The sequence below is a fragment of the Nilaparvata lugens genome, chromosome 8, assembly GCF_014356525.2.
Source record: "Nilaparvata lugens isolate BPH chromosome 8, ASM1435652v1, whole genome shotgun sequence".
In the NCBI taxonomy this organism is placed as follows: Eukaryota; Metazoa; Arthropoda; class Insecta; order Hemiptera; family Delphacidae; genus Nilaparvata; species Nilaparvata lugens.
In genome coordinates this window covers 25,342,107-25,369,880 of record NC_052511.1, presented here as the reverse complement: position 1 = coordinate 25,369,880, position 27,774 = coordinate 25,342,107, and the positions used below count along the sequence as shown (strand labels likewise).

General features: G+C 35.0%; 2 protein-coding genes across 6 annotated transcripts in view; one reads left to right on the top strand and one right to left on the bottom strand.

The window, feature by feature from the left end:
- The window catches only part of LOC120352670, a 290,323-nt gene that overhangs the window by 36,504 nt on the left and 226,045 nt on the right, over positions 1-27,774 (bottom strand). The gene's annotated exons all lie outside the window — the stretch shown is intronic.
- Positions 1,621-27,512, top strand: LOC111048642. Of its 2 annotated transcripts, XM_022334568.2 has the most exons (4): positions 1,621-1,707; positions 7,784-8,404; positions 22,246-22,767; positions 26,277-27,512. In XM_022334568.2, exons 1-4 carry the CDS (start codon positions 1,651-1,653, stop codon positions 26,814-26,816), a joined length of 1,740 nt encoding a protein of 579 aa, XP_022190260.2. In that variant the 5' UTR covers positions 1,621-1,650; the 3' UTR covers positions 26,817-27,512. The 2 variants fall into 2 exon arrangements, with proteins under 2 accessions (XP_022190260.2, XP_022190261.2); XM_022334569.2 differs by lacking the exon at positions 22,246-22,767.

Below are 27,774 nucleotides of genomic sequence, written 5' to 3'. Positions count from 1 at the left end.
AATCCTGAATAGTCTAATTCTTTCGTACCGTATTGGAAGACTCAATTATTATAATTTTGAGGTTAACAATAGCCAATTCCACTTCCACTATTATAAAAAGTAATCAAACCTCAAAACAAGACTTGATCGGCCATATCGAGGCTAAATGCTGCAATATTCATCACATCTTTCTTATATACAGATTATATACAGCACTCATTTGGAACTATCAGGTAACCCGTGCTCCTCAATTGTCTATTAAAACTTGACAAACTGAAAACTTGACGTAATGAAATTTTGAAGAATTGAAATTGGGTCTATGCCCTATTTTAACCATCATCGGTTAATTAAGAATCTGTAAAATTTCAAGTTAATCAGTCCAGTAGTTCAGACGCGATCATGCGTCAAACATAATTTTCCTATCCCTTACGTGCGTCAAACATAATTTTCCTATCCCTTACGTGAATAAGCCAGTTCTTTACTTTACTATAGATATATAGTTAACGACTGCAAGAGACAGAAAACTGTGGAACAGAATAGAATCTATGACAGAAACAGAGGAGCCGCATGACCACCTTCGTATTTAAAAAAAAATTGTATCCAAGATGGCGAATCAGATTTTTAAAGTCATAGTAAAGTAGTATTTCAAATTTGAGTAGGATCCTAAATCACACCCACCTTCAAATTACCCTTGTGTATGAAATATTAAGCCGTTCTCGGACTTTTCACCCACTCTGTATCTTCAACTTCTAGTTTCTGTACAAATACGGATATAATCAACTTTTGAAAAGTGAAATAATGCGCGTGTTCTTGGCGCTCAAGTTTCTACGCAGCTTGAGAATAACTATTGAGTGGGGGGAAAATTGATAGCTTTCCACTAAAATATAAGTTTGTTCGACTAAATTCTTAGGCGCAATGCAAACAGAGGAGACGCGTTGCATGAATCATATTTCATGAGATGCGTTTCATATACGCATGCACACCAATAGAATGTATCACTTAGGATTCACGAAGAATATTACTGTGATTCTGTCGTGGTGATTGGTGAAAGCAGAAAAGTGTGACAAACGAAAGTTCTGGGTCAACCCCTTGATCAGGGATTGGCAGTACAACTGTATGTGCATTATTCTTAATATTTTTATTATAATCTTTTAGCCATTTTTCGATCGTCTGTTGAAGCTATTTGCTCCACTAATAACAAAACACGATACCAACTACATGTAGCTTTGAGTGGGAAAGAAAAACTGGAGAAATTCCATCAAAAATTTATTGGGGGGCTCTCTCATTCTCGATTAATTTTTCATCAACATCCTGGATTTTTTAGATTGAAACAAGTCGTGATATTGATTAAATTACATGATTAACTCAGTTCGATTGAATTTCAAGTGGTTTTAGATACGGAATACTATAGGTTTTTCACTAAAATTTTGGATACTTCAACATTATTTCAGTTTGTTGTGAATTTTTGAAACCGCAAAGTATTGTCATAATCAACTTGTACTGAAACGCCGGATGCTTTGTTTACACAGTTTGTGGAAGTCCCATTAAAACATTGACGTCATTACAAATGATCAATAATATTATTCTGATTGGTGTAATTGTTGAAGAAACTTGACTATAAATTGTCGTTGGCCATTGACTGTTTAACAGATCTAATAGTTTCAGTTCAAGATGAAAGTATCAATTATTTTCTCCACTATTATAATATTTTCGACTCATGCGATTGCAGTAAGTTATTTTAATTTTGAAATAGTATTATAAATTTCCTAGAATAGAATATCGAAGATATCACTATGATTAACTAATCTATATCTATAAAAGGCTAAGCCCCTATAGACTGAAATCACACCACAGCCCAAACTACTGAGCCTAAAAACTTAAAATTTTGCACAAATGTTTATGGTAGCCTCAAAACATCAACTAAGAAAGGATTTTCACAATTTTTCCCCCCTGAGGGAGCTGGGGCCCCCCAAAAATTTTGTAATGTTTAACCCTAAAGAGACACACTGGGGTGTTTCACACCCCGGGGATTTTTTCTTCTGTTCTGCAGTTGACAATATTAAACAGATGAGAATTTTTGCCTAGTCTAAATTAGGTTTGAAGCATTGTCAACTGCTCTCCACCACTTCCAGTCAGTAATAGAATTCTACAAGGTCACCAGCTCATCTTGTTTTTCGTTTGGGGTGTCTAACACCTCAGAGTGTCTTTTACGTAGGACTTTTATCAAATACTTTTTTACAAAGATTTACTTGTATTGACCACTACGAATGTGGTATGGGATGATGGATCAGATTGGAATAAATGCTATGATTCTCTACAACTTGAGGTTCAAAACAATAAAATGAAGAGACGTGAGCTTTTGATGAAGTATGAAGTTGTCATTGGCAATGATCAATCATTCCTTCAAACCAGATTAGGAGCTCCAACACTCAGGCGGAACATACGTACTTCTAAAATTAGTATAAATATTGATAAGCAGTGCTTTACTTCCGATTTCTGTATGCACTTGGAACAAAAATGATTGAGAAATGATGAAGTATGGGCTAAGTACTTTTTTCTTCATATTTTTCAAACAAACATGCAAAATTAAATTTGGGTGTTCAACACCCCAGTGTGTCCACTGTGTTAGCATAAAGTAAGTGTGTCTCTGTAGGGTTAACCGCTCATTGCACAGCAAAGTCATGAAGAACTTTCTTGTTCAGCTACGAAACAATATTAGATCTATTCAGAAAAATACCGATCAGGAGCACAGGGGGGTTGAGGAGAGGGATTTTTTCGAAAATTTTGATGTAAAATCACACCAAAGCTCAAACTATGATAATTGGCCTTCAGACTCAAAACTTTGCACAAATATTATTCAATCATGCTAGACGCGCACTAAGAACGGATTTTGAGATATTTTCACTCCAAGGATTTCAAAAAATGGAAAAGGATCCTACTAAGTAAGGTTATGAACATGGTAAGGTGAACGTCATATTATGGAACTGAGATAATTGACACATGATATTCTAACATATGTTTTAATCATTGGAAAGCTTAAAATAATCTCATGAATCAGCTGATCGAATTGATTTTTTGTTAATCGAGAGCGCAAGCTTGCCACGTGTGTATTCCATTGTTGTATGCTTGGCCAGTTCGGTTTGCGCCTTCTATCAGCTGTATAATTATGGAGTCTCATACATTCCGATTAGAAAAGAGCACATAGATTTTCTTTGGTTAGGAGTTTGTTGATGATTCTTTTTTCAAATTCAAATTTTATTGCCATCAAAAATCACATTGAAAACTTTTTTAATGGACAACAAGATTACAAAAACAAAATGTCAAACATATACCTACATTGTTTTATTTGTAGCACGGCCAGAAGAAGACAAACTTAAGTAGGCTACTAGCCGTGAGTTCATTCAATATAACTTATAAATATGTATTTTTTGTTAATATTTTGTAAATGAAAAGGACGAGTTGATGAGAGATGTGAGTAACTCCTTATATTTGATCCGTTATTGTAGTAGTCGGGGTCACTGCAATCAAATTTTTTTTCCGTGGCTAATAAATTTCATGCGTATTGATTGTCCTTAATGTATCCAGTCAAGACAGTGTCCATAATGGAAGTGATTGAACTTCTCAAAATTAATGGCTTACTGGTCCCTCATAAAATTTATAGTATTCCTTGTGATTGGATGAGCCTGTCTTTTTTCAGCGTTGACTATTAATAATAAAGCTTTATTTATAAATAGCTTACCCGGCGAACTTCGTACCGCCATGAAGTCAATGTATCTCATGTCACACTTGACTTTATTTGGTGAATTATGAAATTTATCTGACAATCAATATTTTTATCTACAACTCAAAACGGACTTCCCATGTGCTTAGTCATGCAGCATTCATTATTCCGAAAACATATTGTTTTCAATCTATTGATAGTAATATAACATCAGTAAAGTGTTGAATTAAAAAAAATAGACACGGTGGGTTAAATCAGTGTTTCACAGATGAATTGAATGTTTTCATAGTTGTTGATTGTCAATAGATGGTCCAGGTGGTCCAGGAAATATGCGATGTACGATGAATCACACAGAATTCCATATTCTTCACAGAATTCCATATTCTTTCCATCTTCCATTTAAGGATGAATATAAGTTAAGCTAAATTTAAAAAAAATGTAAACTATTCTGTCATTCTTCAGTAATTGATGGATGCAATATGAACAACTCTCTTTCATGAGGTAAATAATTTTTTTAAACATTTTCCGGTTTCCTCAGATAGGGGAGTGATAAATATTATTTGTGTAGGTCTTCTAAGGAACCATCATCTACAGCTGGTACTAATCAACTACACTTCAACTCCAAACTACCGTTTTAACCTTCCGGTAGTCGCGCCCTTCTCAATCACACGAGCAGTCGAGTGTTGTATTTTGCACAACATCCAATTTTCCAAGTGTTATGTACTCTGTTTACTGTCAAAACATATTAAATTGTATAATTACTTTTTCCATCTTCTTGGATTATTTTACGCCTATGAACATTTGATGATAACCATTTCATAGCCCAATAAGGTACATCAAGCAAATCCATTAATTCTGTGTTATTGGTTCGTTTACAGTCCCCGTATACAGTCTTTCCCTATCTTATGCACAGTGCGACTTATGCACAGTCGCGACTAAATGACACCTAAAGCACAGAATAGATACAGAATGGAAACTGTCAATCAAAAGCCTATCCAACCGATGTTTTTTACATGGCACAAATACTAGAAACGTCACGTGACCTTAGAAAGTTCCAATCCTGGTCTTTTGATTGGCTCGTGGCAGTGAACGAGATCAATTGATCCGGATCAGTAAAGTGGTCCGAACCTCCCATCAATACTATTACAATATTACAATGCGGAACTTCCTAACAAGATGGCGGATTTTTGTGCCAGTACCCGAGTTTCCATACTGTGCCTAAAGACTGAACCATTGCTCGGTTGATACTGCGACTGGGTCGATGTCGAATGAGGCGGGTCGAGTCAAACGGGGCAAACGACAGAAGAGTCCTGCGACAGTCGAGATCAGCGACGGTAGAGGATTCCTGAAAAAGAGGCCTCAAATGTCGCCTGCGTTAGGCGACAGTTGAGGCCTCTCTAATTATTTTTGTACAGCCCCGACAGTCGAGACCTGCGACCGTAGAGGACTCCTAAAAAAGAGGCCTCAACTGTCGCCTGCGCTAGGCTCTCCAGAATGGCAGATAGCACCAAAAGAATTATCATTCAATTAGTATGGATTTACCAGCAATTGAATAATATTATATCTCATTATTCCTTCCATCTTATGAATAAGTATTGCAACTTAACAACTGTAAATATACCTTAGTTGCTTCTTCAAAAAAAACGAAATTTTCAAACTCGTAAATACCTTTTTGATACTTGGATGTCAAATTCTCAGTACATTATAGATGTATGATATTATTCTACAAATCAATATTCTGTTTCAAATCAATATCTTTTATCAATCACACACATTCACATTTTAAATTTCCATGATCTATAGATTTCCTTGATGACAAAATACTCAGTGGAGTGATGGGGGGAAAGTTTTGGAATGCATAGGTGACTCATTCACTGACACCACTCCATTCCATATTTTTGTGCAGCAAAAAAACTGATACTATTGTACTTTTTACAACAGAGTGACTGCAGAGGCTAATACCAGTACACAATTTATCACAGAGTGACATGTTTATTACAGCTGTTAACTTTAGATGCTAAAAAAAATTAAGAATTTAAAAATCTGGTCAGCCATATTGAATGCAACTTAATCTTTTAATGAGAAGGTGGTCTTGCAAAACATGATTTCGATACAGAATGTCAAGAAAAAAAGAATGGCGAAAACGGCATATCGATATCTCAAACCGTTTCGAAGATATTCACATTATTAATCAATACTATTCAAAGAAGAAAAGTAAGAAAAAAGGCCGAAAACGGCTTAGTATCCTTAAAAAATGTGATTCCAAGGTTGGTGTGATTGAAAATCCTACTCAATTTGAAAATACTACTTTGCAATGACTTTAGAAATCTGGTCCGCCATCTTGGATCGGCCATTTTGAATTCAACTTTATTTTATCTATATATATAAAAGCGAAATGGCACTCACTCACTGACTGACTGACTGACTGACTGACTCACTCACTCACTCGCAGAACTAAAAATCTACCGGACCAAATATTTAATGAAATAAAGTTGCATTCAAAATTGCAGATCCAAGATGACTGACCAGATTTCTAGCATAGGTGACTCATCCACTGACACCACTCCATTCAATAGTTCTGTGCAGCAAAAAAACTGCTACTATTGTACTTTTGACAACAGAGCGACTGCAGAGGCTAATACCAGTATACAATTCATCACAGAGTGACATGTTTATTACAGCTGTTAACTTCAGATGCTAAAAAAATTAAGACTTCTTGGATCCGCCATATTGAATGCAACTTAATTTTTAATGAGAGGGTGGTCATGCAATACATGAGTTCGATACGAAATTTTAAGAAAAAATGAATGGTGAAGGCCGCACATCGATATCTCAGACCGTTTTAAAGATATTTATATTATTAATTAATACCACGTATTATCTATATAAATAAAAGTCGAGCCTCAAATTTTGACTTTCAATGACTTTTTCATGTGTGCACCGAATTTGATGATTTTTTTCAGTTTTGTTCGTTATGTTAAGGACTAGGTTTGGTTTATGGTCTATCAAATTTATAATTCGACTTCAGGACTCTCTCCCACAGTCCTTCAAAGTTTGCATGTAATCCTTATGAGAGAATATTTTGTGAGCTGGCCACACACAGAAATAAAAATCAGGTGTTATAATCATTGCGTCATCCACCAGCCGTCGGTATAGTAGATCTGTTTTTCTTTCTCTTTCTACTAATTCACAAAATTTTAATTCTTGATAATGCCGCGGTACGAACGACGTCCAAACTTGGGTCGTTGAACTCGAAATGCTGTAAATTAAGAATATGCACGGGAAAATCAGCAGCAAGAAGAATTCCCGGCAAGCAGCATTCAACTATAACTGAAAATACAAACTGCTGCACAACTAACTGAGCACATGAGAAGTTCATAAATGTAAATACTGATTGTTGGATAATTTTCATGAAAATATAATGCATCATATCAAGCTAAGGCTAAGCACATCTGAGGAGGCGCGGCTTGGTGATACAAAGTGTTGATCTTATTGAGATTGCCTTATCACACCGCTCCACGCGATGCCCGATTCAATGTGTGTGAGTTATTCCATTCAAACCAATAAGCACCTGAATGCAAAATGCTGCATCGCGCCTCCTCAGGTGTGCATCCAGCTAAAGTTTGTCATGAGATCTATTAACTATTTGGCGGTACGAAGTTCACCGGGCCAGCCGGTGTATTATGTATTTCATTTCTGATTTGCATGGTATTGATTTATAATGTGAATATCTTCTAAACGGTTTGAGATATCGGTGTGCAGTTTTCATCATTCATTTTGTCTTGAAATTCCGTATTGAATCCATTTATCGTATGACAACCTTCCTATTTGAAAAAATACAGTTGCATTCAACATGTCGGATCCAAGATGACGGACCAGATTTTTAAAGTCATGGTAAAGTAGTATTTTCAAATTGAGTAGGATTCCCAATCACACCAACCTTGGAATCACATTTTTTTATGAGATACTAATCCGTTCTCGACTCCAGCAGACTCCAGCAGATGTTCAGATCAATTTTAGCTCATATATTAGACCTTTTTATGTTATATTAAACAATTTGTTCATCTTTCTATGTATTTTTAGGCTGGCAGCGATGATAAATCAGATACTGAAGTTACATTTTCCGTAGACGACTTTCCTTACATCATTTACGATCTACCACAAATCACATGGCTAGATGTTTCCACAAACCTTGAAAACTTGAAAGACGAAAAGCTGAACCGACTCATTGAAGAAAACAGAAAACTTCTCGAAAACGTCGTATTGGCAAACGTTGTACGTGGCTTGATAGTTCAGCATTGCTTTGCACGTCATTTCGCAAATGATTACACACCAGAAGAACTGAGTCTGATGAAAACTGCTATCAAAACTGGTCTGGAAATAAGTAAGACCAGAGTTCAGAGTGAGGGGTCAGGTAGTGATGATGAAGCGTCAGTGGCCCTTTTGAAAGCCACTTTTGAACAGATGAAAACTGTCTTCAAGACAAGAGTAAGAGAAGACAGCCTGGTATCTAAAATGCTGGATAATGCTAAATATGCGATTCGGGTTCAGGTCATGGAGTATATCATAGTCAGCCTGTCCAACACACAGATCGCTTATTTCTTGTCTGAGTTATTCACCTTGATGGACAATGGCCGACCTAATGATCCAAGTTTTTTCATCCAGGCCATAGTCTCGAAGAATCAAGTTGATGATATTCAACAGGTAACTGGTCATAAACTTTCACTGTTTTATAAATTTATCATCCCTATAGTCCGGCTTCTTATGGCTCGAAAACACGGTTTCGTGGGCACTTTGTGGAGATGGAAACAGACCCAAATATTCTGATTCTAGGGTATCTCAGGATGACCGAACTACTTGATGCGCATTTGAGAGTCGCTACTGAGCCGCGTGATGGCCGATTAAAAATGGCGGATCCAGCATTAATTAAAACGGTTATAGAATGGTTACAATCCATGATAGAGACCTTAAGTAAATAGAATAACAATGATACAAATATTCTACAACACAGTCTCAGTAATAGTAGGTTATGTTCACTGTGAATACATTTACAGAGTGGAAAGTGAAATTTCGTCCCCAAAGATTGTATGTTCCGAGTTTTTGAAACTGAATTGATCATGTAGAGAGTAATTCAAATGAGTGTTATATCTCACTTACCAGTTTTCAGTTTTAGGTTACTCATTCATTTTGTTTTTAGGTTAGTTGACAATTTTTATTTCTGTCAGCTGTTGTTGTGTTCTGGTGTCTGCATCCCACTGCCTTTTGTATTCAGTTGAGATTTCATGGCCGCTTGCAGTTTCGGTTTAATTGTCTCAATTTTGTCTTTTAGATATTGTTATAGATAAATAATCTATATTAATTTTTTGTAATCATTTTCAATTATATTTCACATATGGATTATCTTTCATTATATCAGTATTCTCGTCAGTATATATTTTGGCAGTATTTGTGAGTCACGTTGTCACTTCCTCCATGCTTTTTTGATTGAGCTACAACATTGTTCTTCGTCTTCCTTCCTGTTCTTGTTCACTTACTATTCGAAGTCCCAAATCTTTCTTCAAAGCTTCAAGTATTTTGATGGAGTATGGTTACTGTTAGCATTGATTTCAATAGATCAATTTGAGCTACACGTCTTGCCATTGACCGATTCAAAACAGATTCAAAAACATCAATTCATTAGTTCATGATTTATCTCAACTCCAAGTTTCCATGTGCGTCACAACCTTTCAGTGTACAACTTTTCTATCAGTGTTGAGACCTCTTCATTCATTCATTTTCCAATCCAAATTCATCTTATGTTTTCTAGCTTGCAATTCTGGATCTTTGCAATGCTACTCATTGAAAAATTGGTTTCTTTTTTCACTCTGCTACTGTACGTTCAGATTCCATCTCGCCATAGCCTTTGGAGGGCTTCGTCAGAGCTTCATCGGTTTCTTACAATAGTGAGGGGTTCACTGTTGTCAGCCCAGATTCATCTTGGAGTCTTGCTGGTCTCCAAAAACTTGTTTTGAGGGTCTCATCCTGATCTGCACCTGCGCGGACACGCTGGTGCTTGTCTTTGCCTGCTGTTGTTTCGACCTTTCTGAGCTAAGTCCTTTTTTTTGCCTTTTTGAGCTAAGTCTCTAAACATTTTTTCTTGTTTCCAATTTCAATATTTTCAATTTTCCAATATCATGATATTGATATTCCCACACCACTTCAATAATATTGTAGTAAGATATTCACTTTGGTTATAGATCTTGTGCCATCTCTTCTAAATTGAATATTTCGAGTTTAAAGTATATTTGCTCTTCCTTCCCAGACTTGTCTCTATCTATCAATAATATTAATCAGTGAATCTTTCTAATTGAGTCTTTTCCACTTATTTCAAAGTCTTCATTTTTTATTGGTGATTGTGTCCTTTTGGTTTTTACAATTGATAATAATTAGTTATCTCCATAATAAATAATTGTTAATTGCTTTCCAATTATTAATTTACATATAAATGTATTTTCATTTCAATTTCTAAAAGTTTGAATAGTCTCAAACTCATTCGATTATTCTAGCTATCTATCAAGTTTTAATCTCATGAACATCCAAGTTCATATTGTCATATTGATATAAGCACATTGGAATCCCCTCCTTACAAATTTATATGTGGATTTTGTTAGTTTCTAATTACCATACTACATCTCATAACCTACAAATTCACCCTTTATACAGTCCACTCTCTTACTTGAACAAATTTCAGAATGAGATTAATATCTAGAACATTATATTTTGTGTAGTTAAGGAAAGAATACACCACAGTATCCCTGCTTGTCGTGAGAGGCGACTAAAAGGGAACCCTCTCCTTCCAGATCCCTTATTCCCATACCTTTTTCCCTCTTCAACATTCTCTGGATCCTTTCCTCGTTGGAATGACCATTTTCTATTGACTTTGCTTTGTGTCATTCTTTCTTTACTCATCTTTTAACTTACTGTCTGGCCTTCCTTGGTCAAGTTCTTTCATTTCAAGCCCTGGTCCCTCAATCAAAATTTGGGGACAAGGGGCTTATTTTCCTTTCTCATTCATTTTTCAACATAGATCAGCCAACGGTCCTGAAGGCAGATGATGACTCAGCTAGTCACAATGGCAGAAGGAGCGGAAGAACCAGACTGGTCCTCCTAAAGGGGGTTCTGGCGTTAGGTGTTAACAATCTAGCACAGGCAAAAATCTAAAGGTTGACAATATGGGTAGCAAAACCAAAAATTAACCCTTGGTGACAATCCACACCTCTTCAAGGGGGAGCCTTCATTCGGATATGGGGGAAGGCAGTGATGCTCAAAATATTGGAAACCTCTTTAAAGATTTTAGTCGAGGGAGTCCATGCAAGAAACGGAAAAAGCAACATAGTAAGCTTATATTAGGAACTTGGAATGTACAAGGTTGGAAGAATAAAGTATTAGAAGTCACTCGAGAATTCCACAAAATGAAAATAGATATACTGGTGACTAGCGAAATGAAAAAGAACAGTAGTGGTTGTGAAGAGGTGGAGGATGCATTGATTTTTTTGAGTGGAGTAGATACAGATCAGAGAACCAAAGCTGAAATAGGTATGCTTATCCAGAAAAAAACTTAGAAGATTCATCAGGTCATGGAATCCAATTAGTGAGTGGATAATTGAAGTAGAGCTGGAAATTTATGGCAGAGAGATAGTAATCCTGGGAGTATATGGTCCTAATGATGACAGTCAAATTCAAGATAAAGAAATTTTCTTGAATGCCTGAGAGAAAACATTTAAAAAATAAATAAATGAAAAGAAATCATCTTAGCAGGTGATTTCAATGGAAGAACAGGCAAGAGGATTGATGACTCAGTTGTTGGCAGCTTTGGAGAGGACAACCTAAATGACAATGGAGGAAAACTTATAGAGCTCTGTGAACTACAAGGGTTGAGAATACTCAATGGTTTTTACAGGTATACAGAAATCCATAGGTTCACTTGGACACAAGCAACTCGCAAGCTTAAAACAATCATAGACCACATCATAATGAAGCAGAGAAACTCAATATGCGTGAAAGATGTACATGATAAAAGAGGGCCAGAATGTGGATCGGATCACCAATTTCTCTGGTCAAAGCTAGAATTTAAATGGGATGGTTGTAAATCCAATAGTGGAGAAATTCCTAATGTTTCGGAAACAGGGGCTGCAAAAGAGAGAGCAAGAAAATATAAGTTGGATTTACTGCAAGATGACACTATAAAAGATCTTTATCAAAGAAGAATGGACCAAAAACTAGTGGAATTCAGGTTTGAAAGCCAAGAAAAATCTTCTTCTTCAAGTGCCTATCCGTTCAGGATGTTGGCTATCAGCATGGCTATCTTGATTTTGTTGGTTGCAATTCGGAAGAGTTCTACTGATGTTTTACCAAACCACTTCCTCAGATTTGCCAACCAAGATATTCTTCTTCGACCCGGTTTTCTCTTGCTGTTTATCTTGCCTTGAAGGATCTCTTGGAGTAGCCCGTACCTTTCTGTGTTCCTCATTATATGTCCGAGGTATTGGAACTTCCGTCATTTTATGGTGTTTACCAACTCTGCTCCCTTTCTCATGCGCTGTAGTACTTCTGCATTTGTGACTTTTTGTGTCCAAGATATCCTTAAAATTCTTCTGTAAAGCCATTGTTTGAATGCTTCAAGTCTCCTGGTGATGACTTCTCTAAACAGAGAAAATGTAGCAATGCATGAGTCGGAGCTTCATTTCTCATGACAAATTGTGGGATTTGAAGAGTAAGCTCATTTCAACAAACACTGAATGGGCTTTTTCGATGTGACACCAGATTTCTTGAGAGTTATCCCACTTCTCATTAATAATTGTTCCTAGATAATCGTACTGCTTCACTCTTTCTACTTTAATTCGATCGATGTGAAGTTGAAGTTTTGTTTTCTTTGTGTTTATTTCTAAACCATACTGTGAGCTTATTCTTGTTACACTGTCCATCAACTGTTGTAATCCTTCAAGACTATCTGCAAACATGATGAAATCATCAGCATATCGTATATTATTCAAATTTGCACCATTTATCATGATTCCTTCTTCCATATCACTGAGTGCTTCTCGAAAAATAAACTCAGGAGAAAAATAAACAAAATAGGAGACAAAATACTACGCACCCCTCTCAATATTTTCACTTCATCAGTGTGGCTGCCATCAACTCTCAAAAGACAAAATACTACCCTGACGCACCCCTCTCAATATTTCCACTCCATCAGTGTGGCTGCCATCGACTCTCAAAACTGCTGTCTGATTCCAGTACAAGTTTGCAAGTTTTCAAGTCTTTGTTATTCATTTCTATTGCCTTGAGTATGTCAATCACTTTAACATGTTCAACCCTGTCAAAAGCCTTCTCATAATCAATCAAGCACGCGAATACATCACAACAACTGACATCTCTGCACCTTTGGAGCAATACTTGAACACTAAATAGAGCCTCTCTTGTTCCAAAAGCATTCACAAACCCAAATTGGTTGGTGAAATCTGCTCTTCACGAAGCCTATATATCCTTCTGTGAATTATTTTGAGGAATATCTTCAAGAGATGTCTCATCGAACTGATAGTCCTGAGGTCGCCACAAGTTTTAGAACTTGCTTTTTTGGGAAGTGTGACAAATTCTGACTTCAACCAATCTTCTGGAATTACTCCTGATGAGTGAATTTTATTGAATATTTTATTCAGCTATTCAGCATAATATGACTGCTCGTACTTCCTTAACAAGGATTTCTGGCCCTTCTCCTACAAATGTATTATGTTCTTCTCTAACATCATGGAAAAGCTTCTCCAGATATGATTTCCATAACTCCTTCTTCTTATCAGTATCAATGATGGTATCTCCTGCTTTATTTACCAGAACTTTAAAATTCTTTTTATTGTATTTTTCTATTACTTCGCGGACTTTCTTGTGAACGTTGAAATCATCATGCTTGCTCTGATGGCATTCGATATCACAGCAATTCCCCAGTAGTTCCCTCTCCTTTGCCATCCTAATTTCCTTCCTCATAATGTATTGTATTCGTTCATATCCTGTCGCATTCCCTTTATTCAACCTTCTTTCCTCCATCAAGTCCTGAATTTCTGTTGTCATCCGAGATTTCTTCTTGATTCTTTCGGGCTCAATAGCTCCTTCTTAACAGATTCTACAGCTTTCTGAATTTTTTTGAGTTCTGTGTCAACATTATCACAATCATTTTGTTGGATTTGTGCATGGAGCATTCTTGATGCTGCTTCCTTAGCAAATGGGACATTAAATTTTTGCAAGTCATAGTTCAGTGTTCTCTTTTTTTGGACCTTTTTAAATTTTAATTTAAATGTACCTATCAAGGGACAATGATCGGATCCTATGTCAGCTCCTGGATAAGTTTTCAGCTGACAACTATTTCTGAACCTCTTATTAAGGAACAGGTAGTCAATTTGATTTATGACCACATTTCCCGGTTTATCCATAGATGACTTCCAGGTATACAATCTTCTTGGTGGAAGTTTAAACCAAGTGTTCATCACTACAAAATTGTTTGATGAAGCAAACTCCTCAAGCATATCACCTCTTTTGTTTCTGTCCCCCAATCCAAATGGTCCAACAACATCTGACATGCGACCTTCTCCTAATTTTGAATTGATGTCACCCATTATAATATCAATTTCATGTTTCCTCAGTCCTTGTGATATGTTATTGATTGTTGTGTACATATTTTCCACTTCCTGATCTTCAATATCGAGTGTGAGGGCATATATTTGAATAATATTTATATAAACTGGGCTCGCTTTCATTTCAATAAGTACCACTCTTTCTGATATAGGTGTAAAGGTTTTTACGCATTTGGTTACTCCATTACTCAAAATGAGACCCACGCCATGTTCATGTTTTCCATCTGCACTACTCAAATAAAGCACTCTATAATCATCAATGTAGAAGAAATCTACAATCACATAAAGCAATGCATACATCAAGAAGCAATAGAGGCGTTAGGAGAGAAAGATGGAGGTCAAAGGAAGTATAAGCACAACTTAAGTGAGATGATAAAAAAGCAAGAAATAAATAATAAAGAAGTGCTTTATGAGAGATGATTGAATACAAAAAGTTCAGGACCTGCAGGAGTATTTAGAGAAAAATAGAGAGGGTGAAAGGTTGATAGTGCAAGAAATGAACAATGAGTGGGAAAAAAATGTTCACAAATAGATCAGTATATTGGAGGTGCAAGAAGCTCAGAATCCTGGAAAGTATTGAAAACCCTTCGAACCAATAGGAAAGAAAAAATCACTGTTACCAAAATCAAGCCTACAGAGTGGGGAAGATATTACAAAAACTTGCTCACAGAATCAAGGAGAGTTTCTTGGTGATAGTGTAATTCCTGAAGTTCAGGAACAGCGAGAGATTCTAGTATTGCAGGAGGAAGTGGGGAAGGCTATACAAACTTTAAAAAACAATAAATCTGCACGACCAGGAAGCATCAGTCCAGAACTGATCAAGTGTGGATCTAAAAAGCTGTTCAGAATCTTGACAGTGCTTTTCCAGAGTCATTGATGGGGAGGAGGCGCCAGGAGAATGGAAAACAGTGCATATGACTTCCATATTCAAGAAAGGCAACAGGAATAGGTGTGAAAACTACAGAGGTATTGCCGTTTTTTCAGCTATGGCCAGAGTGTATGGGAAAATTCTGAAAATAAAGCTGGAGAAGGAAATAGAAGGGAAATTGGGGTGTGAGCAGGCAGGCTTTTCGGCGGGTAAATCATGCATAGATCATATATATACTCTGCAGCAGATCATTCAGAAGAAGTATGCAAAAGACAGATCAGTGCATCTTGCTTTTGTGGACCTTAGGAAAGCCTATGATACAGTGCCTCGAAAAAGACTTTGGAAAGCGATGGAAAACCTTGAAATACCTCGATATTCAATGCCACAATGAAACTATATGACGGGAACAGGATTGGTGAAAGCTTGACACATCCATTTGAAACATCAAAAGGTTTGTTGCAGGGTTGCAGCTCATCTACAACTCTGTTCAAGATCTTTCAGGAGATACCTTACGGACATGGAAGAGAAAGTGTCAAGGAATGGGAATACTCATCAGAGGAGAGAACCTTTACACCCTTTGTTTCGCAGATGACCAGGTTGTGATTGCTCATGATGAGGAAACTTAAGGAAGAGTTTGAAAAGGCTGGTCTGGAGATAAATATAGACAAGACGGAGTATTTGCATACAAATGGGAATTCAACACAAGAGTTAACCATTGATGACAATACTGAGATAGAAGGAGCAGAAAAATTCAAATACCTTGGGTTCACTATCACGCAAAGTGGCGATTCAGAGGAAGAAATGAAGATCAGATTGGCACAGACAAGAAGTTGCATAAGGCAGTTGCACCCAATCTTATGGAGTAGAAATATCCATAAGAAAACTAAGCACAGGATATTCAATACCATCGTGAGAAGTGTAATGACTTATGGTGCAGAAGTGTGGGTGACAAACAAGAAAACAAAAAGTAAAATAAAAGCTGTTGAAATGGAGTTTTGGAGAAGGTGCTGTGCTTTGACCAGAATGGATAAAGTGAGGGATGAGGTGATCAGGGACAGAATGAAGGTGGAGTCTGATATAATTAACTTCATAGAAGACAAGAGGTTGATGTGGTATGGTCATGCCAGAGGAGCTAGTGCCAGTAAGTGGATTGCAATAGCGACAGATTGGAGTCTGCTGGGGCGGAGGAGAAGAGGAAGACCAAGAAGGTCTTGGAGGGATGAAGTGGATGAGGCTATGGTAATGAGGAATTTAAGAGATGGTGAGTGGGAAGACAGACAAGGATGGAGGAATCGGCTAAAAGAAGGAAGACAGTAAAGTACTTTAAAATCCCCATATTATATATATATATATATATATATATATATATATATATATATATATACAGAGGACACATTAAAGTTTGTAATATAATTAAAGCAGGAGACACGATATAAATAGATTGAAAACACTTAAAAACTTACATTAGAAATGGGGGAAAAGAGTCTGTGCTCGGTTGAGAAAAGAGACTCAGTCTCCGAAAATTTTCTCCATTTCTAATGTAAGTTTTTAAGTGTTTTCAATCTATTCATATTGTGTCTCCTGTTTTATATACAGGGTGTTTCAGAAGTAGTGTCGAGAATTTTAGGGTATTGTACCTGGATGCTAGGAGACTACAAATGTCATATTTGAAGTGTCCAAAACTCAGCGGTTATCCTTATAGCTGTCATTTTGTTTTTTTCACTTAAAAATTTTTATCTCAAGAACGAAATGTTGTATTGATCTGAAATTTGGTATGCATATTTATGCTATAAAGACTCAACTATAAAAAATAGAAAAAAAATTTTTCGTTGAAATTTTTAAAAATGGCGGCCATTTTAAATTTTTGATGGCGAATATCTCGAAAACCGTCCATTTTACAGAAAATTTACAAGAGACAAAAAAGTTAGCAAATTTTTTCACGATTCCAATGATACCTAATTTATTAAGATTGGTCGAAGAATAACAGAGAAATTAATTTTTTTCGTACTGCATGCATGACCACTTTTCACCATTTAAAGATCAATATTAATTGTTTAATTCCAGATGTATTTAAGATGAAGCTTTGAAACTCGGTATGGCTCCATATGGGCAAACAGATGATTTTACAATGGTTTTCAGATGATAATGTTTGTCTTGTAAAAGTATTGTTGTTTCATTAAAAGTAAAGAACCAGATGTAGCGTGAATCGCGTGATTGGACCATACATTCTTCCTAATCGTCTGAATTCTCCCACGTACATTACTTTTTTAAGAGACATACTACCAGAACTTTTGGAAGATGTGCCTCTTGCAAACAGATATAATATTTGGTTTCAACATGATGGTGCCCCTGCTCATTTCGGAAATGTTGTTACGGACTTTCTGAACATGACCTATCGTCAGCGGTGGATTGGGCGGGGTGGACCAGTACCGTGGCCCGCACGTTCACCTGACCTCAACCCTTTAGATTTTTTTTTCTGGGGCCATATGAAAGACCTTGTTTACAGCACGCCAGTAGAAAACGAAGAAGACCTTGTGGCAAGAGTGGTTGCTGCAGCAGGTGCCATTCAAGATGATGAAAATGCTTTTATAGCAGTTCGACGGTCCATGATTGAAAGGTGCAGACTGTGTAATCAAGTTGAAGGACGGCATTTTGAGCAATTGCTGCATTAGTATCAGTGAACCGATTTGAGTGAAATTAATATTTTTCAATGTAAAATAAAATTTGGAGAAAAGTTATTCTTGTATATTTCTGTAATAAGAACGGTTTTCATGAAATTATAAAAAAAATTAATATTGATCTTTAAATGGTGAAAAGTGGTCATGCATGCAGTACGAAACAAATTAATTTCTCTGTTATTCTTCGACCAATCTTAATAAATTAGGTATCATTGGAATCGTGAAAAAATTTGCTAACGTTTTTGTCTCTTGTAAATTTTCTGTAAAATGGACGGTTTTCGAGATATTCGCCATCAAAAATTTAAAATGGCCGCCATTTTGAAAAATTTCAACGAAAATTTTTTATTTTTATTTTTTATAGTTGAGTCTTTATAGCATAAATATTCATGCCAAATTTCAGATCAATACAACATTTCGTTCTTGAGATAAAAATTTTTAAGTGAAAAAAACAAAATGGCAGCTATAAGGATAACCGCTGAGTTTTGGACACTTCAAATATGACATTTGTAGTCTCCTAGCATCCAGGTACAATACCCTAAAATTCTCGACACTACTTCTGAAACACCCTGTATATAATATAACATATATATTATATATATATATATATATATATATTATATATATATATATATATATATATATATATATATATATAGCACATAACAGAAGACACTTTAAAGTTTGTAATATGAATTAAAACAGGAGACACCATATAAATAGATTGAAAACACTTAAAAACTTACATTAGAAATTGGATGAAGTGGTTCGGATATCCTGAGGTACCATAGAATCAGAATATTTGAGTCTGTTTTCATCTTCACGAAGTGCCCACGAAATCCCTTAAGTATAACCAGACCTATAGATCAGTGCCGTATTTGTTAGCTATTATATTAAAGAACGTAAAAGCAAGTTTTGATTGACTAGCAACCAATTACGTGAAACTTTCAGAAGGATCAGGAAACTGATGACTCACCATTCTGACTGGTGTTCGAAGGTTGATACAACATTCTTGAGAATCGTTTATAAGAGCCCTTTGAGCAAAGAAGATTCATGCTCAATACATACAGTAAAATCAGTTGCTTTTTGTGAGCGATGATGCCCACATAAGTCATTGGCTTGTGCTTTGGTAGAGAGAGGGGTGGGAATTGGACTAGTTTGTAGATACAGAATGTTTACTAACTCCCTACCAATACTCTATGGCATTGTTTCTGGGTAAGAAACATAATTATCTCAATATCATAGTTAAATTTCCGGAAGTCTTCAGTTAGGCCTACTTACACAGCGGCCATTTTGCTTCTTTCACTAATTATTTTTTTCTAAATAATGGTTGAACATACGAAATTGAAACTTTGCACAAACATTCATAACAACTGAACAAAGCTACAACAAAATAATGATAATTTTTAAGATTCATGAAACAAAATGGCGGCCATTTAAAATGTTGTTTCATAAAGAACTCAGAAACCCTTGTCTTTACAAGAATAATTCTTTTTAGTTAATTTAATTACCTATCGATTTTTACCTGATTGGACCAATAATAACTGAGATATGGCAGCTTAAGTGATAGGTGACCGCTGGGGGTTAGTTGCAGTGCATGCCAAGGCATGCGGCTAGTATGCCACACCAATGCAACAGTCTCCGTCTGCTTTGCATGTCATTTGTAAGCCATTTTAGATTATTTGAAACAATAATATTATTAATGTTACATAACCCTCTTAGTCTTGGTTACCTATCACTAAAGCTGCCATATATTCGTAAATACTTTTCCAATCTCAAATCAGGTACCAATCGATAGGTGATTAAATTTACTAAAAAAAGTGTTATTCTTGTGATGTTTTGTAAATCCAACGGTTTCTGAGTTATTTGAGAAACAAAATTTCAAATGGCCGCCATTTTTTTTTATAAATTAGAAAAATTATAATAATTTTTTTAGCTTTGTCTAGTTGTTATGAATGATTGTGCAGAGTTTCAATGTTCAACCATTATTTAGAAAAAAATAGTGAAAAAAGCAGAATGGCCGCAGTGTGAGTATCTGAAGACTTCCGGACAATTCAAATATTCAAATATATTCAGTTATGCTTCTTACCCAGGAACAATGCCCTGGAGTATTGGTAGAGTTCTTTAACATCCTGAACAGTTGTGTATTCCAAATTTTCAAGATTGTACTTATAGTTCTTTTCGGAGATTATATTTTCTGAAGTCATTTCTGAATAGCAGGAAATAGTCCGACTCCAGACTTCTGTGCGTTATGACGTTATTTTTTTTTTTTTAAGAATAACGCTTTGCCTCTGCTTAGCTGCAATCGGTAGAGCATGAGAATTAAAAACTATAAAATCTGGTCGTGGTTTTCTGGGATACAATTTCGCTAAAGTCTTAATAGGCTCATTCAGGAGCTCTTGCAATAATTTAATACTGATAATTAACAAATATATATGAGATTTGTACTCTATGGTATTGAGGAGTAAAATGAATGGTACACCGTAAAAAATTTGATACATATATTGAACGAATAATTTTAAAGTCAGATCAATATAGAAAATATATAGAGCAATAAAATATACAATAAAAACAAGAATAAATATATCAAGATAAAATATCACAGATCAGTACACTATTCTTCAGCTCAACAGCACGAAACTTTACCATGTGCTTTTCAATTCATTGATAATATGCATTTATTTGCATGCAGCCTTGGTATCGACTTGCTGTTGCTTGTCGATTTAGGTAATCTCACTTTATATATTAATTCATAAATCAGAGAATGATAAATTGACAAATCAAGAATTATAAATATATTAATCTCTATAATTTCCAGTAAATTTCTCAATAATAGATATATATATTTCTCAGGGTGAAAGATTCAGCACCTGATGGAAATAGATAAATCAATTTATCCAGTGAACCAGAGCTACATTTTATTATTACAAATTATACTAAAATCAATGATTGGGTGAACATTAGTATTACAAGCTTAGAATTTAATATTCTTTTAATTGGTGTACTTTTGGATATGTAAATTGACTCATTCCTATTCAATAAAGTATTTCTTACACCCTTTTAAGACTTGTGCAAGTTTTTTGTATTAATTTCTTAATATTTAAAACCTTTCCGACAAGCTAGCTTTTATTTTTATTTCACTCGAAGCACTAAGGGCGCCCTTATTTTATTTCGACTATGTATCACTCATGTGCTGGATTTTTATAAGTTGCTGGCGGCTATCCGAAATTCCTTGTAGTCCTGGATTGTTGGTGGCCGAAGTTGTCTCCTCCAAGGGATTAAATGAATATTTATATGACTTTTGCTTTAATGCAGCATCACAAAGTCTTATAGAAAATTATAATTAGATTTAAACTTCAAGTCTTTAAAAGGTACAATACAATAAAGAGTCTTATGCTCTACAAATTTTGGTGACATATTCCCTGGTAGTGTCTGGCAGGAAAGTGGGCAGTTTCTACTCTTCTTTCCACAATTTTCATTTCCGACTTGCAAATTTACATAAATTTAAATAATTTGCTACTACGCCATCTAAAGGTTCAAATAGTTCGTGCCAATCTATTAAATTATTACCTATATCATATATATGATATTTTATATGTCCTCAGGCCATATCCAATACATAAACTGAACAGTAAAAATTTACAAAATCTTATCATTTTTAGAAATATATATAAATACATTTGAATCAGCTCTCTATTGCCGCCCATCGATTACTACCATTTGATTGGTTCATGCAAATTTATTACAGTATACATGTGCCTATGAACCTCCTACTTCCTTAATGCTCTAATTTATTTTTATTTTGTGGTTTAAGTACATTTATTACATGCTATATATTTTCATAATGTTTATAGGTTGTTTCTCACTTTATAACAATTAGCCATGTGCTTTTTCAATTCCTCTAGTTGCATACCATTTAGTTACAATAAATTTCTGCCAAGGTGTCTGGCTAGATTTCACATTATGCGACTTGATCGATCATTATGTCGCCGATCAATAGATATTTTACGCCTAACCTCAAATTTTCAATACTTTATATAATATTATATAAGTAGCAAATAACTTTCTATTTCTATTCGGCTGTTCTAATTTTAGCCATGATACCTGATATTATCTAATCTTCTAAAACGTTATCGCATTTGGCGATGCTAGACTATTATTCCACTTCAGACCTATAAAATTCTTTCAAATAGGGATTTTGTTTACCCATCCGATTTTAATACATTACAGCGTTTTTTCTATGAATTCTTGTCAATATGTGCTTTTACATTCTTTATTTGTCATCGATGGTTTGCCATGGTTTTGTATCGATTTGAACAATTGTTTTTTTTCTTCTAGCGAGCTACCAGTCTTGGGAAAAAAGAAATTGGGAATTTAATGAAATATTTCGAAGGCATCCACAGAAAGATAGACGTCTATCTTGAAAAACCTCTAAGGAATGCTGAACAAATCTCTTTTCAAAATCTACTAATCTTGCAGCATTGTGTACAAAAAAAAATGACTGATACTCTAACACCACAACAGAAGGATGTCCTGAATGACGCCCGAAAAATCAAGTTGAGGAGTTTCGCGAGCCGGCTGAACACATTTATCGTCGAGATTTTCCATTATGCAAAGATCGACAGTGATCAAGATCATGTATCTTTATCTTTATCTGATATGAACTCGGACATTTTGTTTTCAGTACTACGCAGCTCAAACTCATACAATTCACTGAGTGTGGAAGATGTCGTAAAATTGGACTATATATTGTCCCTGTCGATTCACGAAAAAATCCTTATGTCAACTGTCAACAGTGCAATGTATAACCCCTTGAGTATATTGTTCTATTACATTGACAATGAGCCAGAAAAAACGAAGGTACCAATGGAAAATATTCTCATAATGGGAAAGGAAAGATAATTGAATTTTTTTCAGGATGATTCTATCTCAATTATACAGGGTTGGGCAATGAAGTATGAAGGATTTCGAGTAGCTGTTACGTACTCAAAATTACGTAGCTTAAAACTTGTTATTCTTGCTTGAGTACATTGGATGATGTCATTTTGATTGATTGATAGGGGAGATGAGGAATTGAAACATCAATTACGTACGGAAAGCGACCTTTGAAAATAGCGTCCGCTTTTACCTAACACTCCTGTAGACGTGAGAATGTGTAGAAGTTGATGACAAAGATAGCCGTGGAAAAGTTGGTGGATTAAGATTGAGATTTTCTGATTGTCATTACTGTTTCTGTATCAATGGCAAATAATAGACTGTCTGTTGTGTCATTTGTCGAAACTTCATTATTATGCCTCATTTTTTTCAAGATAACCTAGCTGTAAATATTCAGATCTAACAATGGCGAATTATAGACTGTTTGTTATGGCATTTGTCGAAACTCCATTATTTTGCCTCATTTTTTAAAGATAACGTAGCAGTAAATATTCAGATCTTCATCTAACAATGCTGCATGATATTTTTCACCGCAGTTGAGGAGATGTCAGATTAATTACTGTATGATTTCTTCATGTCATATAATATCGAGAGAACCAGTGGCGTAAATAACGCCAATGCAGTGCAATGGGGCGCAATCCATCAGGGGGCGCAGGCCTGGGGGCGTGAAAAAACTGATTTTCTAGAAAATTATAACAAAAAAAATTGAAGCAAGACTCTTTGTAGTTTATCGAAATATTTAGTCACGGAGTTGTATTCGTTATACCATAGAGAAACAATAGATTTACTTTATCTCTGGTACTACTAACAATACCATGACAGGGACTATTATATTTACAAATAATTATAATTACCTAGACTATTATATTTCTTCAAATAATCTTTCTCCAATTGGATAGAGATTGTATGATTAGTCCAGGCAATGAATGCTAAAAAAAGGGTACCTATAGAGGGGAAAAGTTTGGAAGACAATTTTCGACCCCGCCGTTCTGTTTAAGGTAGTGAGGATGAGGTAAACATATCGAAATTCCCCACCCCTACCCACTGTGCTAAGGGGGTGAGGGTGGTTTGAAAGTTGAATTCTTCAATGTTTCGCTTACACGTTTATATCTTGAGAAAAATGCGTTCAACCAACATCACTAAATATTCAAAAATGAAGCTTGAAGAATTCTCTACAATTTTTGTTCAGTAGTTTTGTGATTTTCCCAACATTATTCGAGATATACGCTCTTGAAAGTGTGAAATTATAAAAATTATTGAAAGAACAGCTTTTCATCCAATTTTTCCATCTAGAGCTTGGATATCGTCTCGGCTTGTGCAGGGCAACAAATGGATCCCATGTTGAAGTGTACTGATGTTGAACAAAACTTGAAGATTCTCTCTTTTATTGTATGTACTTGTTGATGAAGTATTCCATTAATTCACACATTAAATTTATAACTAAAACTAGGAAGTTCTTTTTCAAACACCCTGTATTATTTCACCATTTCATATTCTCCTTTCATTGTTATAGTAAATTCAATGTGGGGGTTGAATTTTCAACTCTGCAACAAGTGTCAACTTAGCAGTTCCACAACTTTAACAGACGGGCTAGAGATGCGCATTTTTGCTATGTTTACCTCCTAACTAGTCTTCTAGTCTTTGTACCAGACACTCCCCTCAAATATCATTGTCAAATGATCAATTCTTACAGAATAGAGAATTTCACCCACTACAATGGACTAACAATGAAAGGAAAATATGAAATAGTAAAATAATACATCAAATTAAAGAGAAGTCAATGCTCTACAGATCTACGATAAGCATTCATTTCCACGATGCATTGTTGGTGAGTTATACGCCCTGAAAGAGCAAAACATCGGATGAAAAGCTGTTGTTTCAAGAATTTTACATTTTCAAGAGCGAATACATCGAAATTTTTTGGGAAAATCACAAAACTCCATATACTAAACAAAAATTGTAGAGAATTAAACAACCTTCTTTTTTGAATAGTGTTAGTCATGTCGGTTGAACGCATATTCTCAAGATATAAACGTGTAGGCAAAACATTGAAAAATTCAACTTTTGGATCACGCTCATCCCTTCACAAGGGGTAGGGATGGGGACTTTTGATATGTTCACCCGTAACTGTTGGTCCCAACAGAGCTGCAAAGTCAATAATTGTGTTCAAAATATTCCCTCCATATTCCAAATGTTGAGTGGTCTCTTCGTTCACCGAGCCTGTCTGTCACCTTGTGACTATTTTTCATGGGGCTACCTCAAGCTCGTTTATTTATCAAGAAACCAGATACACTTAAAGCCCCAAGTGGGACAATAACAAACGAACGCCGAAGAGAGGAACGCTTCACGTGCAACGCCTCAAAACAGTATGGCTAAATTCCTTATTATAACTTGAATTAAATGGGTGTATGAAAAAAACCAAACAACATCTAATAGATGTTATTTTCCGTGATCAATAGCCTAAGTGTTTCAGTTCTTTCAAATACTAATATTATCAAAATAGCAACATCCATTTTCTGTCCTCAATGGATGTTTTAATTCTGCCAAATATTAATATTATCAAAATAGCAACATCCAGGGTACATAATGGATTTTTTCGAATTCAGTCGAAAAATGAGTAGCTATATTCCAAATCCTTCATACTTCATCTCTCAAACCTGTATTATCAGCTGAGGCCAGTTGAGAATGGTTCATAGGGAAGTTAAAAAAAAACTTATTTTGAAGCTAATTTTATGTTGATTTATTATCACTCTCCATATAATACATCAAATTCATCAATACACTCCAATCTAATGTAGGTTTTCAACCGTAAAAATTTGAAATAGGTATTTTGTTTTTGTTGTTTCTTCGTAAAAATGAACCAAGTTTCAGGAAAGTAAACACATAACCATATTTCGGACTTTTTAAAAATTTTCTGAACTTGGAAGAGATATAGTGTGTACGAGGAATCCTCAGTTTTTCTCTCCCAGTCAGTGGTATCTTGTAAAAATAATGAATATAATCATGGTTTATTATAGTTGACAGTAATTCAAGATCAAAGTCGTCCAATTAAATATCAATTTTTAGCTTCAGATCATTATATTATCAGCTACATCTTCAACTACTCAAAAACTCCTTGGTATAACTCAATTTGACTTATACTGGAATGTCAAAGTTATTGCACTACCGGTCATGGGTGTGATTCTTATTCCTTTAACAATATTTTGTTCAATTCTCACCACATTATCCAAGCACAAGTCATAGAGTTGTTCGGTAATCACTGTCAAAAAATTAATATTATATAATTTGCAATATAGAAATTAATGGCTGTATTTATATAAATTGATACGGTAAGTAAGATTTGATTGCCAAGCGAACAGTTTCTAGAACATTGTTTGTTCTTCAATGGATTGTATTATGGGTCTTGAGTTTAAATGAGTTTCATTCTTTTCTAGGAAAAAAGTTTTATCCAATCACCACCACGAAAAGACCTTGTGAAGTATTTTGGCAGCTGTGTCCCATATGTGGAAATGTACTCGATGCATGAAAACCATCAAGGTTCACTCGATTACTTGAATAAGGTCATAGAGAATAACTGCAGAATTTATTGGCTATCCAATAAATGCTTAGGTGTGAAAGCAAGACTAGTTTTGAATCTTGCACATGAGACTATTCTTAAACATGGCGTGAGAACAATTACAAATGTTATTAGAAGAATGGGCTACAATGCAATAAAATTTAAAACTGATGATCATTTATCTAGAAATTTTATAAACATTTTAAATTCACACGGATTGAAAAGCAAGGTAGCTGAAATGGAACTGAGTGAAGAAGAAATAAGCACCATAAATGATATTCTGTCTAGGATAATTATGGAAATAGCAGAAGTGTCTTCTACCAATAAAAGTATGTTCATGATGTTGAGAATAATATTTGACATGATTGAAGATGGGGAAGCTACCCAGAAAGTGAAATTTGTTCTTAATGTAGTCTGAAGATTCAAATAAATATTAAGAAAACTTGAATTTTAAAAAACACTTTTGAAGTGAAAATACACTTACTTTTGTAGTGACGATCGTTTCGACCTGTTGTTGGTCATCATCAGACTGTCAGTCACTATTCTATTTCCACTTCAAAATTGTTTTTTTCAAAAGTCAACTTTAATTTTAACAGTGAAAAAGTATGGATATACAACAGAGAAATATTAAGAACTCACTAACCACTATTTCTTTCTATCTATTGTTCTGTTTGTACTACTACTTTCAGTTTGATATTATTCATATTTCAGGTGATTTTTCTTTTTTATGTGATTAAGTTTGATCCTTCTATGATTTGAAACTTGAATTATTGATCATGGATTCTTGTCTGTAACTATAATGTGATTTCAAGTAATAAATCATTTTTTATCCAGATTTTTGAAATAATATCTAGTTCCATATCATCTCACCACAATCATATTGTCACTGGTTTCAGGAAACCTCGTAGGTGTTGAATTTTATTTTTTTCAGGAGAGCAAAATAGAACTTCATATTGCTGGTATTTCATTGAAAAATTATAAAACATTTTTTTTTTGTACATAATATAAACTTTAATGTTCCATATTATCATCCTATGAATATTCAGTCCATAGCAATGGTTATTACTTTCCTTGTCCTATTACCATAGGTAAGGAAAGTATTGCTTTCTGACAAAAATTAAGGTACCAAAATTTCTGAATTTCTATACATTCCAAGGTCCTGTAACTGGCGCAGAACTCCTCAAGGCTACTCTTACAATAGGGTCAACTTAATAACTAAGATGCAATAACCAGGTCACAGGCTAAGATAGAAGATAAATTTATTACCCAATACATCTATAAGAATATCATTTGACACTAATCATCATGACTTCTGACAAGTTACAAGCAAGTTTCAACTAATAAACATATATTTCAAACATAAACTCCATCAAAGA

What these genes read in the sequence shown, in the direction of transcription:
- LOC111048642 (XM_022334568.2), top strand. Translation starts at nt 1,651, where the DNA reads ATGAAAGTATCAATTATTTTCTCCACTATTATAATATTTTCGACTCAT. An exon ending in AAGTTGATGATATTCAACAG is followed by an intron (nt 8,405 to 22,245) that starts GTAACTGGTCAT and finishes TTTTTCTTCTAG; the next exon opens with CGAGCTACCAGTCTTGGGAA. An exon ending in ATGAGCCAGAAAAAACGAAG is followed by an intron (nt 22,768 to 26,276) that starts GTACCAATGGAA and finishes ATTCTTTTCTAG; the next exon opens with GAAAAAAGTTTTATCCAATC.